The sequence below is a fragment of the Aythya ferina genome, assembly GCF_964211825.1.
Source record: "Aythya ferina genome assembly, chromosome: 1".
Lineage (NCBI taxonomy): Eukaryota > Metazoa > Chordata > Aves > Anseriformes > Anatidae > Aythya > Aythya ferina.
In genome coordinates, this window is record NC_140296.1 from 134,352,870 (window position 1) to 134,367,677 (window position 14,808).

The window sequence follows — 14,808 nt, forward strand, 5'->3', positions numbered from 1 at the left end:
GAGGGTGGAAAGGGCTTGCAGAGAGATCTGGACAGATTGGAGAGCTGGGCAATCACCAACTGCATGACGTTTAACAAGAGCAAGTGCCACGTCCTGCACCTGGGATGGGGCAACCTTGGCTATACGTACAGACTGGGTGACGAGACACTGGAGAGCAGCCCCACAGAGAGGGATCTGGGGGTTCTGGTTGACAGCAAGCTGAATACGAGCCAGCAGTGTGCCCTGGCAGCCAGGAGGGCCAACAGAATCCTGGGGTGCATCAAGCACGGCATCGTTAGTTGGTCGAGGGAAGGGATTGTCCCGCTCTACTCTGCACTGGTGCAGCCTCACCTCGAATACTGCATGCAGTTCTGGGCACCACGGTACAAAAAGGACGTGAAACTGTTGGAGAGTGTCCAGATGAGGGTGACGAAGATGGTGAAAGGCCTAGAGGGGAAGATGTATGAGGAGAGGCTGAGGTCACTAGGCCTATTCAGCCTGGAGAAGAGGAGTCTGAGGGGAGACCTCATCATGGTCTACAGCTTCCTCACGAGGGGAAGTGGAGGGGCAGGTGCCAATTTATTCTCTTTACTGACCAGTGATGGGACCCGTGGGAGTGGTGTCAAACTGTGATAGGGGAAGTTCAGGATAGACATTGGGTCTGGAACAGGCTCCCCAGGGAAGCAGTCATGGCACCAAGCCTGTCACAGTTTAAGAAGTGTTTGGACTGTCCACTTAGTCATATAGTCTGAATTTTTAGGTAGACCTGTGTGGTACCAGGAGTTGGACTCGATGATCCTTATGGGTCCCTTCCAACTTGGGATATTCTATGATTCTATTCTATGATTCTATGAAAAGAATCTCATTAAGCCAATCACTGAATATACACAGGACAAAGAGAGAACCAGATCCAAAGAGCTTACAGTTAAGTACCTTTAGAAGAAAGACTTTAGTTAAGTAAATGCAATGGGAAGAAAGGAGAAAATAAACAACTACAGCTATTTTTTTTTTCAACCAAGAGGCCTGAAATCCCAAGCTTAAACCCAAATCTAGTCTCATTAATAAAAATGATATTCCTAAATGTAACAGAAATGTGAGTTCACTCTGAAGACCTCATAAGCTCTCTGACATAAAACTCCTGAATGCTCAGAAAATCAGAATTGCAGCTGAGAATAGTGACTGACATTCAAACTTTATTCTTAAATCAGGTCTTCGGACTTTCTTCCACCTACCTAAGGCATGCATTAAATCTAAGTGTTGGCCTAGATTTCAACCTGAGTTCCATCAGTTTTATGAATTTACACTCAAGTCTCAACATCACCACACAGGAGTTGCTGATGACTTCCTTCTTTAATCATCACTGCTAGTCCTCTGTGTGTGTATGTTGGCGCATACATGTGGGGGAGAGAAAGGATGAATCTCCAGTGTCGAAAAATCAGCTGAATGCTGCACTCCCACACTGAGTTTGGCATACTAAAATCACAGGCTTTTCACAACCCTCAGTTATATTATTCATGCAGAATGCACTCAGCTTTCTATTGTTCCTGCTTTCATTGTTTATAAATGAGTTGTTGCTTCATCTGGGGATGGAAGTTCCTTTAAGTTTCTTTTAGTGAAAGTACTTCTGTAACAAGGTGCAATGCTATTACTCAGAGAGTTAAAGAAGTCTCTGGAAATGTTAGTGTTTCTGGAAAACAGCATTTTCTTTCTTTATTGATACAAAAATGAACAACTCAAGCTGGATGTTTTGCTTTGGCCAATCAAGACACAAGTTCCTAATTGTTTCCTAAATGTTTCAGAACACAATTAAATGCTTCATTTTGTTCCTTGTTAATGCACTATTTGCAGAAGAACTTTCTAAATGTGTTAAGTCCCTTGGTTTTCCACCTCACTTAAACATTCCCAGCATTAACACACACACACACCCTGGAACACGGACTTCAAATGTTGTGTGTGCTGTAAGTACTATTTCTCCTGACAGGACATGAAATATGCCAGAAACTGCTACTCCCTTCTGTTATGGCCAATACAGCTGCAGAAAAGCATATAACACATTTGTCTAGCAATATTGCGAATTTCATGATTTAGCTTGTTCAACAGTTCATGCTGTCATCATTAATCGTGGTGATTGTGCAAGATTCTGATGCATTCCCCAGCTTAGAGGTTTTTTTTCAATCCAATCCAAGTTAATAAAGAGTGGGATGAATTGTGAAAGAAAAAAGCAAGTTAATCACATGGCAACATAAATGCTTTTGGTTTCAGAGGACATCCTACCGGTTTACGTCTAATATTACAGTTTTTTAAAGGTAGTTAGGAATGTCTTTTATTTCTCCTTTTACAGTACACTTTGTTTTTAAGTTTAGAGGGCTTCTTTTATGCATCTTGATAAGGCTGAACTATTGCAATTCCGAAGATACAGGCAAACTATCACCTGACATACTGAAAACAAAAAACTAGAGCCAAATCCATCTATATTCCGTAGTGAAAATAAACTTCTGTTTTGAAATAAGGATTTAAGAAATTTAATGGTTTGTCAGTTAATGCAAATACATTTAACTACTATTAAGCATAGAAACAATTCCATCTCTTTCAAAAATCTTCACCTGTCTACTTGCAAATACCAAAGGACTTCATGAAATGGATGTCTCCTGACTTTTTAATATCAACCCCCAACATGCTACTTGTTAAAAGAAGTTTAATGAAACCTTCCCCAAGAGCAGTATCTTTAAGGCAACAAGCTTACCCCTGTTCTGTGGGTTCACCTAATGCTCTGGACTGCCCTTCTCCTCACCTTTTCTCACCTGCTTTTCTTTCTCTGACCAGTTTCTGATTTTTATCACAAAAAAAAAAAAAGTGGGTAACTCCAGCGAACTCCAGGGAAATATATTTCTGGATTTACATCTGCCTAGCCTGCACAAAATGCAAATTGAGCTGAATGCTATTTAGTTTGCTCATAAGAAGTATTTTTCCCTTTAATTTATGAGGAAAAAAGAAGTCTAGGTTCTATTGCTCATATATATCTTCAGTAGTATCTCATTCTTCAGCAGACCCTACTGAAAAGAGCTACTCACAGTATTTTTCAGTCAAAACATGCAAGTAGAACTCAGTCTGCAATTAGTAAGGTAAGGGAAAAAAAAGTATTTCTTTCAACAAAGAAACTCTCAACTCTTTCAGGTCATTTGAAAGAGAGACAGAAGTGCACTATTTTAATTGGTTTTAAAAAAAGTTATTTTTTTGATATATTTGCATTTTAAGTGCAATGTTTTGACTAAGAAGGAAGAAAAAAAAAAGCTTGCAAATGTTCTTGTCACTACTATATTCCAATTAGCTTTCAAAGAGGAAAAGGTGATAGATTAAAACAGCTCCATGTAACAGTGAAGAGTAAATAACCTATAAATCTGGAAACTAGTTTGTGTGTACGAGGACTAGCACTGGACAGAACACTTACTAGCAAAAAAAAAGCACATTGAAATGAGCTTGGTTTGTTTTTAATTTAAATCCATGCCTATTCAAAACAGTCATATCTGAATTTCTAAGACCAAGCAAAATCACTATGCATTTACCACGCTTTTTCATCAACTAACAAAACAGAACAGATACAAATGAACCAACCAGGGATTTTGAGTGAGCTACCAGTGCTAGAAAAACCAGTCTGCACATTCCAGTTGAGTCACCGCAGAGGAGTAGGGAAAAAAAAAAAAAAAAAAAAAAAGGGAAAAAAAGGGGGGGAAATAAATTACTGTGTGCAACTGTGCAACTACATCTGCAAACTGATTCTCTCGCACTGGTATGTAATAAAATGTGTTGCTAAGATACAAGCTGCTACAGAAGTTCATTAAAGGACACTTTAAACAAAGCTGACAGACTCTTTTCCCTTTAAAGGCTGCATATTTGGTTCTATCCCTTGTGTTTACAATTAGATCTTCTATATGAGAGATTGTGCTCCATTCAAGCCCACTCAGCAAAGAATGTTAATAAAATAATGTAAATAAGACACTGGCTAAGTTTGTATATATTTATGGGCTACAGAGCTGCTGATAAAAATACATCTGGATTCCACTTGTATTTTTAAACAAGAAATAAAGCTTTACAAAATACCTATTCTCCAAGCTGGAGAGCAGAAATGTTAGCTTCTGTATCCAGCACTCTAACCTAACTTTTAGAATAGACAGCAAAGAAAACTGGCTTCTTGCCTGAAGTTTGGAGTTTCTGAGATGTTTCTTGTGTAAGCTTTTACGTGCAAGACTTTGTTATCTACAATGAAATACAGGCCAAGATTGTTTATGTATTTCACCTGGCAATCTATCTTTTTTCATCTGTATTTCAGTTCCTAGATATGTGTTAATGATTTGCAGAATCTCCTTCATCTTAATATATTAATGACACAGCCAGATCTATTTTGCCACAGTTTGTATCCAAGAAATATATTCTATCAAAGAGGTCTTTATCTGACCTTATATAAGATAGTTTTAGTGTCTGTAGTAACATTTTCGTGATAGGTGTATTTTGGCTTTTGTTTTGGGAGAAGAATGGGCAAGGCATACTTTGCATTCATTCACTGTGGTGAAATTATATCTTTAGAAATAATTCCAGCATTTATCTGTTCAGTACTTAATAACATATGAGATGCATAAATCAGAGATGAGAGTTAGTATCAGTGATTATATAGGAAATGTTACTTGTCACTTTGTAACCTGCATCTCATATAAAATTATGTATCACAGTCCTCAATATGTATATATTTTTAATTATATTTTCAGGCTCATTTACATGCGCATATTGGCTTTCTGCCTGAATGATATCAAAGAGAAAGACCTTATGCTCACACCCAACCAATACACACAACCACAAACACATTTAGACACAGAGACTCTCTAGTCTGTGCATTTCTGAGAATGGAATCTTCTCTCATCTTTTTCATTCTTAGAAAAGCTTCAGTTCAGCAATAAATCTTTAGACAGTCTTAGCTGATTCAGAGCACTTTAGAAAAATGTAAAATTACAGAAGCTGTGGGTTAATCTCTGCTGTGTGTCAAAAGTATCAACGATTCTCACTTGAGTCACGTTAATCAAAATATAATATACATTTTTACTTTCTGTAACCTCATAAGATTTGTCATCAATAGCTGAGTTTGCTCAGAAAGGCTATGCCATTCCTTCTCTCTGGTTAAGAAGTAAGCTATATCACAAAGTACCTACACGATCAAGTTAAATCAACATGGTAAGGTATAGATTTAACTTCTGTTTCAAGACCTATTATACCCTTCTCTTGATGAAATGTAAGCAACCAGACAAATTTCCAGACGAACATACTGTTGCCGCAGCCTCAACACCCAAGCTCTTAAGGCTGAATTCCAATTCTGAAAATAAGACTGCCTTGCAACACCTCAAATTAACACCACCCATCATATCTACAGATTTCCCAGATACTTATTGTTTTGATTCTCCCAAAGCCACATGTAGGGCTATTTCTCTGGTTTACTTTCCTTCAGTCAGATGGGTTGTTCTGTAGTTTAAACTCAGGCATACACTTAACTCCTCCATGGCTTAAAAAAAGAAAACGTCCTCATATTTTTTCAATTGTCACTGTATATTAACCAGAAGGGTCTGCCTGTACTTATGCAAAAAAGCCCTGTAATACATATTAGATTTCAATAGATGCTTACTATTGACAGTTGCAGGTTGTAGCTAAAACTAAGCCACATCAGCAATTTCATGACACTCTGGAAATTGCTACTACATAACAATAAGTAGCTGATTCAAGGAGAGAGAGAGAAGGGGAGAGGGAGAGAGCATATTTAAGGAAGTACATTTTGGCTCAAGAAAAATATTTCCAGATAACAAAGTAGCACCACCTTAAGTGAATAATTTAAAAAAATAATAATAAATAAATAAATAAAATACACATACATTTATATAGATGCACATAAAGGAAGTGTGGTTGATTTAACCACAAGGACTGGATAGACCAAATATAATTCTGCTAGGTTGAAATAACTGACTACTTTACTTTAATGGCAGAAAGATAAATTTGCATTTCAATTAGTCCAATTCTTTTTTGTTTGTTTGTTTGTTTTTCTTTGTTCTTATTTTAAACTTGCAGCCCATTTTTGGTACTTCCCTTACCTCCAACTACTATGCATGTACAAACTGCCCTCTTTGACATCGTGATCACACATATACCATTTACCATGGCCTTGTCTTATTGATTTGCAAACTTCTACCCTTTAATTCTATTGATGAGAAATTGTGTTAATGCTTCAGATTTTGTTTTGGGGGGCTGAGGGGAGAGGGAGGTATCATTTTATAATCAAGTAAAAAAAAATACTGCATATTTTATCTTTGATCACAAAGAGAAAGGCATAGAGGCAAAACTTAAAAGTAACTCTGTATTAACCTGCCTTTATATGCCTTCATGCTTTCAACTTGAAAATCAAATCTGGAATGAGATGAAAAGGGATTTTCTCTACTTGAACATACCAGAAGTGTTTAGAGTGATGCAGTATCCTACTGGAAATGTGATTTAAAATCACAATTCAAAAACCCTTCTCTAACACCATGATATGGAAAGGAGACATTTAGAGCCATATTCTACTTTTCTTCTACAAGCAGAATGAGTCTGTGGGCTAGATCCTGGAATGAATTGATCTGATACAAGCATCTAACATGATAATGCAATTCCAAATCAGCTGCACATATGGCACGAACCAATTGAAAATTTGTCCCATTAAACCAGAGCTCTAGACAAAGACTCCTGTGAAAGCATAGCTTTTAACTGTCCAAGTGTCTACTAGGAAATTAAAGCAAATTCTAACTCCTAGAAAGAGTTCCTACACAGAACTAAAGTTTCTTTGAAAGGGTCTGCCTACTAAAGTATTGTATACATCTGAACAAATACCTGTTTGCTGCAAGTATAAATTAGGTATTTTACACTGTGTAACAGGTAGAATGTTCTGTTAGTGTAAAACCAGAAGTGAAATAAAAAGGTATTGTTGCCATAATCCCCTTTTTTTTTTTTTTTTTTTTCTTCTGAATAGACAAAACCATTGTAATGAAAAAAATGCTAAATCACAGGGATAATCATCATAGCCAGCTCCTCTAATGAGGCATCATGGGATTACTGGAGTTATTATAAAAGTCATCTTATTGAAGAAATTCAAAGTTAATTGAAATCAATTGTACTGTTCTGACAGCAGGTGTTTTAAGTGGCAAAAATATCAAAGTGAACTCTTTAAAATGGTTAAAATGAAAGTAATGCTCACTTTTCAACTCTTAGCCTTGCCAAGTGATATACTGTACAACTACAGAACATCATACAGTCAAAGAAAATTGCTAGAACAAAATAGCATTTCACATGCCAGTCAAGCAGCTACCAAACAAAAGGTGGTTCTAACCCCTCCAGTACACATTTTCATTACAGATGTGTAATTTCCATGAATCTTAGATGGACTAGGCAGAAAGCCACAAGGATACATACATGTATTTCCATTGTGGTTCACCTCTATGAAAATGGTCTTTATTACCCTTTTTCTCAACATAGTATTACTGAAAAAACAACAAACAAACAAACAAACAAACAAAAAAACAAACAAACAAACAAACAAAAAAAACAGAAAGCTGGGCTTGCCACTATGCAAACTGTATTCCCAAGTTTCTCCTCCAAAGAGCTGAAGGTAAATTCTTTCCTAGTTTTGTCACTTCTTCAACAGATGGCAAAGCAACTAATAAATTGTTGCTTTCAGCAAAAAAAAAGATGAGGAACAGAAGCTTTCTGAATTACAGTCCCGAACTAATCATTACTTTGATCCAGTAAGTTCATTTGACTCTTCAGTCATACAGGTTTCCCAGCAAAGTCAGTGGGACCTCAACATGCAGAGGAACTGTAAGGTCAAGCCCAGATTTAATACCTGTTGTCTTTATGTTTAAAGACTTGTGATTGAAAAGTTTAATATTTCACCTTGGGGCTCATTGCCCTGTCTCCCTCAACTTCGGTGAGTACTTGGTAAGGCCCTTTGAACCAAATTCTGCTGGGATGAACATAAGTAGATACAATTCATGCCACAGTAAATGGGAGTGCTGTGTGTGCCATGTGACGGAGTTTCACATTAGGTTCAACTTGATTTGGAAATGCCTTTCAGGTTTTATCTCAGTTTTCACTGATGCTGTTTGATTTCAACAATTCTGAAAGTACCAAACAGTATGAAATACTGAGCTTTGGCAAATGTCAATAATTTTCCCTTTAATGTGTGTAAACAATGTTGCCATTTCCAGGCACAGCACATCCCGAATTTCAACAAACCAAAAAAACACCTCCTCCTTTTCCCCAAAACAAAGACACGACATGAGTAAAATCAGACATCTTGAGCTAGATCCTTTCCAACAAGTCATACAAGAACTGTATTTGAGTTTTAAGAAGCCTAACACTTTCCACAAACAGGCTTTACTGGTGATCACCATAGGCAAAATACAGTCAGTGATTTAATTTCAGACATACTACCCAAAAATACAAGCCAGCAATAGCAAAGGTTGGGGGAGTCTGCCTGAAACTAATGTTGATTTTCTGCATAGATAGTAAATTATGGTAAAGAAATGAGGTAGTGCACAAGTGAATGGCATATACATAATGTCTTTCAGGAAGACATATTTTTATTACTGCGCTCCAGGACAGGCTGTCTGAATTCAGAGTTCATCAGAGTCGAAAATATAGTAGCCCACACATGCTCATTGTTAATTTTTAAGACCTGGCTCGCCATCTAATATTTATGTCAGTAACAATTAATTTCTGACTGGAGGTGAAAGGTTTCTTTATTTGTTTATCTTCATCTATTAATTAATAAGAGACAACTTTCTAAAATGAAAAGACCCTTAAAGACTCTTTAAGGACATAAAGCAAGAAACACATGTAGCAGACACCTCTGGTGTGCTTTTAAGACCAACACTGGCTCTTTCTTATGATAGTTCTTTTATTTACATATAAATGCTTGTTGCTTGACAATTTAGATAAAAATGTTACTGCTGCTCTGCATGTGCTGTAGATTGAACGTGTAAAACCACTGGACCAACTAATGGAGTCTTCACACATCATATCTTGTTAAAGAAGAGGTAACCCACTCTCAAATGCTATTACAATTCATCAAAACTATAGTATATGAAGGATGGACTCTGAACAAAAGTCTAACTTCTGTCTTTCTGAGTAAGATGCCGAGTTAAGTATTAACTTAAGCTGCACCACTTTGGTAATGAAAATAATGGCTCCATACGGCTTATTTGAAAAGACTGAGAAAATAGGAAAACTATATAAACTATATTCCATACTATATAAATTATATTCCATACTATATAGTTTATTCCATAAACTATATTCCATACTATATAAACTATATTCCATACTATTTCCAACAAGAAAAGGAAGTACCAATGACTAGCCAGGGATCTTTAATTAGGCTGCAACTTAAAAGACAACTGTGCACGTAAGTCTCCCTTATACATTTACCTCATATGCCAAAAGTTGATTTTCTCATTCGATTCTTTCTGGTTTTATTTGTAATTTTAAATGAAAAGAAATATTGCCACAAATTCTAACAGCTACAATGGAAAACTGAGGAGTGGCGGTACTGAAAGGTAACACTCCCCCCTGCTATTTTTCTACCAGATGTGTTATTCATTTTACTACCTGCTTCATCATCCACACATGCATTTTAATTGAAATGTAATTTCAGCATCTTTTGTATTCAGTGCATGCACAATCAAAGATATGTTTTAGTGCATTATGAATCAGTTGTGCCTAAAGAAATTGGGCATGAATGTGGGTGGGGGGAAAAACATATGTAAAAACAACTTCCCTACTTACACAGCCTTCTTAAGGTTACTTCTGTGTTTTGGTGTATCCACAAAAGTGAGAGCCTGAAACCAGTAAACAGCTGCAGTATTAGTCAAACTATTGTCTCAGCAGCTTTCACTGCACCTCAACAGACCCTCAAGAGCTTTTAAGCCAGTACCTCACTTTTAAGCCAGTACCCAAGGAGCAACTGCTAATTACCACCTGGTCTGTAAAGTTGCATGATGGTTTTGTGATTTGGTCAAAGGCTAAGACCTCCAAACTCATTTCACTTGTGACCCAAGAAAGATTCTAGTTTAGACCTCCAGAGGTGGCAGTCTAGAGCAAGAGGACAGTACATCACCAGCTAGACTCTTATTAAAAACCTCCAGATTCTTTTACTTAAGAGCTAGACTCTTTATTTATAAGCCCTTGTTGCACAAGATGTTGAAATCAGTAAAATATATATTTTTTTTGCCTAACCATAGTAGGTTTCCTGCTAGGCCAAATCTGGTGTGTTTACAGGATGTTGGTATTTTATGTTTAATTACTCCATAGTTTATTGATTTATTTATAAGATTATGAGAAGGGCAAGTCATAAATATATGACAATTGTTTACTAGTTAGTTTGGATTATGCATAAATAGATTGTGTAAGCTTAGCACAAACCTCTTTCACCGAGCTAAATCAGAACATTCAAACTGTATTTTCAAATGTGTCTCTTTGCCTTATCTAAATTCCAGCATGACACATAATAAATAGCTTCTCATTTACTATCATCATAAAAATTTAAACAGCCTTGAAATAGTTGCTACAATACAGGGGAAAATGATCAAATATATGTTCTAAATACCCACTTAGAACAGTAAAACTATTTCCATCTTGAAGAAAGAAAACATAAAGATGCATTGTTGGAGTAAAAGCTGTTACCTTGTTTAGAAAAAAAATCTTATACTCAGTATAGTAGTACTAGAGTCAATAACTTGCTGTTTTACACCACAAAAAAAAAAAAAAAACAAAAAAAAAAAACAAAAAAACTGACAGCCCTTAGCTATCATGTAGTGTCAGATTTGCTTTTAAGAAGAAAGTATCTGATTTGATTCTATACAGTGATTAAACATCTTTGTGCTCTGCTGAGTAGGGTATTCTATCCCCTCCCCCCTCCAAAAATGGCATCAAAGCAATCAAAATGGTAATGTTCAGCATGAATGGGGCCCCATCCCCCACCTTCAAACTCTGCAGACTTTTCTCCATGTTAGAAGAAACCAACACCCCTTCCTCACAAAATGGAAGCTTCCACTACCAAATTGAGAGTGCTGACAAATTCTGATTACAATAAACCGGGAGGAAAAGGGTGGCACATAATCACCGTCACCTATGGACACAGACTATATATATGCATGGATCACTTTTCAACTTTAAGCACAACTCCAGGAGAAAAAGAGGAAAAAAAAAAGAAAAGAAAAAGAAAAGAGAGAGAGAGAGAGAGAGAGAGAAAGGAAACAGGAAAGAAATAAAAGAAATGAAAAAGGAAAGAAGGAAAGAAGGAAAATGGGAAAGCCAGAGGGGGTCCCACGAGTGCTCCCCGCCCTGCCCCGGCCCCGCGTGCGCTGTCCGTGACCGTGGTGCTGAAGCGGCCACCGCGTTCCGCAGGAACTGCGCTGCCGGGGGATGGGGAGTGGAGGGGAAGGGGAGTGTGAGAGATGGGGAGGTTGTGAAAGATAGGGGGGGTTGTGAGAGATGGAGGGAGTCGTGAGAGTAGAGAGTGGGTGAGAGCAAAGAGGGGATGGAGAGGGAAAGTTCAGTCCTGGGGAGGGGGGTTTCATGCAAACAGATCTGTCTCCGGCTTTGTCAGCCACCCTTCGCGCAGTGGAAGTCCTGCAAGTGGGGACAGGGGCCTTTGGCTGGGTTTTTTGGGGTGGGGGGCGGATAGTTCGGCAGAGAGCGAGATCCCCCCCCCCCGCTGCTGTCCGCGGTGCTGAAACGCCCCACGCCGCTCCCCGCCCGCAAGTGGGGGGCGCCCCCCTGCAAAGCCAGGGGACGGGAAAGTTTGGGGAGGGTCTGAGAGGTGGGAGAGAGAGAGGGAGAGGGAGGGAGGAGAGGTTTCTGGGTTGTTTTGTTCCCCTCCTCCGATTATTTAATTCCTCTCCCCTCCCGCCCCCCCCTTCCAGTGGCTGAAACTGAAACAGGTTAAGCTCTTTTTATTTATTTATTTATTTATTTATTTAATTTTTTTTGGGGGGGGGGAGAGAGTGAAAGTGCCTAAGTGAACTCGAATCAAAAGCTAACACGTCAGATCAGACCAAGGGAAGAGAAAGGCAACTGGGGAGGAAAAAAAAAAATAAAGAAGTAGAAAAGAATTAAAATAAAGTGATCAATAAAAAATAGTTCTGTAATCAAACACAGAAATGGCTCCAAACTGTGCTCCAGCCTCCCCGTTCCCAACTCTTGCTTTGCACATTACACAGAAGTAGCCCAAGATAGGAGAATTATCCATATTCCTAAAACATGTCGACCAACTCAAAATGGACGCCTCTTTTTTTTTTTTTTTTTTTTTTTTTTTTTTTTTTTTTTTACGTTTTAACTACTGCTTATCTTTCTACAACAAGTAGTGCTAAAATCATTCTTTCCCCCAGCAAGACATCCAAGAATCCAACCTCATTATGAAAACATGCATTTTCTTACTTTACGCTTAGGAAAACGGATGTTATATTCTCTGCTGTCGGTATTTTTCAGCTAACACAGACACTTTTCGGATGTTTAGAAAGTGCATTGTAAAAACAAGAAGAAAAACCAAACACGACTTAGTCGATATGTTCCTTACTTGTTTCTCATTAAGAGCTGCTATTCTTGATTGCCTTTCATGGATTTGTTTCTTAAGATCCCCGTTCTGCAAAAACGGCAATAAGATGCATATTAAAGGCAAAGTGTAAACTAACCCCTGTAATGAATAAACTTCCGATCTAGAAATTGTTCAAAGGCAAAACCGTTCCACCAAAGCCGTACGAAAGCATGCACACACAAAACACCCTCTTTAGAAAGAAAGCTCAGTGCAGACTACAAAATGAGATCTCTTACTGATAAAGTTTCTCATCCTGCTGTCCCAGCACAACTGCGCTTATTACAGCAGGGATAAAATACTGAAGAAGAGAAAAAAAAGGATCTGCATTTACCTGTGGATCTTGCTTCATCTGTGCAACTAGTTTCTATTAAAAAAAATAATAATAATAATTAAAAAATAATAATAAAAAATAAAATAAAAAAAATCACCCCCCAAAAAGGAGGAATTAGAAACTGTTTCAAGTTTAATGGATTTTTTTAAATGTATGTATGTGTGCGGACGGGGGAGGGAGGGGGGTAAGGAACAAAGAGGCAAGTAAACACTGCGAGTCAGTTTCAAGCAAAGCTCATAAATATTCAAGTCTCGTCCTAATCTCTCCAACACACACGCACACACACGCACGCTCAAACACACGCTCTCGCACACTCACTCCCGCAACCCCGACCAACAACTCCGGCTCTCCCCAGCACAGCCAGAGACACACACACACATAACAAGAGAAAGAAAGCAAGGAAAGCCAAGACAAAACTCGAGCCAACAATCCGAAAAACTACTTTGGCGGAGTGCTCGCCGTTGCCACGGGGGGCCGAGTGGGGGTGGCCCCCCAGCCTCGCCACCGCCCCGCGACCCCGCCGCCCCCCCGGCCCCTCGCAGGACCCCGCGGCAAGCGGCAGCCGCTGCTGGGGAGCGTGAGCTGCCTCCTCCTCCTCCTCTCCCTCTGGAGAAGCGCCGGGGAGAACGAAAACGATTTTTTTTAACTTTATTTTATTTCATTTCATTTCATTTCATTTTTTTTTTTTTTTTTACCTGGTGACATTGGATTTCCACTTTTAACGCCTCTTGCAAGCTGTGTAGCTCCATTCCTGCAACTTGCCGGGCACTTTTCCTGCCACTTTCAGATCCGAGGGTTTTTTTTTTGTTTGTTTGTTTAGTTTGGTTGTTTGTTTGGTTTGGATTTGTTGTTGTTGGTTTGAATTGTTTGGATGGCTGTTTTTTTTTGCTCCCTTTCTTTTCGCTTTTTTGTTGTTGTTGTTGGTTTGTTTTTGTAATATTTTTTTTGCCTTTTTTTTGTTTTCCTTTTGGCAACCGGGCAGCCACCCCTCCCTCTAAAAAATAAAAATAAAAAAAATAAATAAAAGAAGCAAAAAAAAAAGACCAGGAAAAAAAAAAAAAAAGGAAAGAAAAGGATCGGCGATAGTGATGATAAATTAAAAAAAAAAAAAAGCGCCCCCGAGAGCGGCGGGGACCAACTCCTCGGCGTGCCCAGCAAGTTGGCCGCCTCTTTGCTGGGGACACAGACTCATCACTCACTTTCCGCCAAACTGGGACTGGGGGGGCCCCTCCCCCGCCGCCCCCGCCCGCGTCCCCCCCCCTCAGTCCCCGCCCCGCCCCCTTGCCCCCCCCCCTTTCCTCCACCCCCCTCCTTCCCCCGCCAATGGGACCGGGCGGAGAAGGGGGCCGGGAGGGACTATATTTCCTCGCAGCGCGCGCGCACGGCTGCGCCTTGATTTCACTTTGCCGGGGGGAAAAAAAGTTGTGCGGAAGCTCGCCGGGCGGCGCGGAGGTGCCCGGATGGTAGACGGGGGGGAGGAGGAGGGAGGGGGGGGGCGGGCGGCGCTGCCGGCCGGCGCATGCGCACTGCCCGCCCCGACTCGGTTGTGGTGGGCGAGGGAACAACGGAGCGCAGCCACAGGGTGGTCGGGGGAGGGGCGGAGTGCATCCCGTTACACCCCGCTGCCTCACACATCCCCCACCAGTTCACCTGAGGGGAGCTGCTGTGGGGCAGGCAGGTCTTAACTGTCTCCCTAACACAGTTTCCCAGTGGGGGGCTGCAGGTCTGCACCAAAACCCATTGTGAGCCAGGAGTTGGATGGGGTAGGGGCTGCTCAGCACCACAGCCTGTGTTCAGTGACCACATAATCAACACTTCAAACCAGCATGGAAGAGTTGAT

General features: G+C 39.7%; 1 protein-coding gene across 4 annotated transcripts in view; it reads right to left on the reverse strand.

Moving 5' to 3' along the window:
- Positions 1-13,947, reverse strand: part of PHF21B (PHD finger protein 21B) — a 179,497-nt gene extending 165,550 nt beyond the window's left edge. For 2 of the 4 annotated variants that reach the window (XM_084505840.1, XM_084505837.1), the window contains exons 1-2: positions 13,664-13,947; positions 12,620-12,685 (exon numbers count right to left, since the gene is read on the reverse strand). In XM_084505840.1, coding sequence (XP_084361966.1) covers positions 12,620-12,685; positions 13,664-13,717 — 120 coding nt within the window. In that variant the 5' untranslated portion in view covers positions 13,718-13,947. Of the gene's footprint in view, positions 1-12,619; positions 12,686-12,968; positions 13,002-13,663 lie in introns of all 4 variants that reach the window. The other 2 variants (XM_084505838.1, XM_084505839.1) reach the window with 2 other exon arrangements.
- Positions 13,948-14,808: the final 861 nt, after the last annotated feature.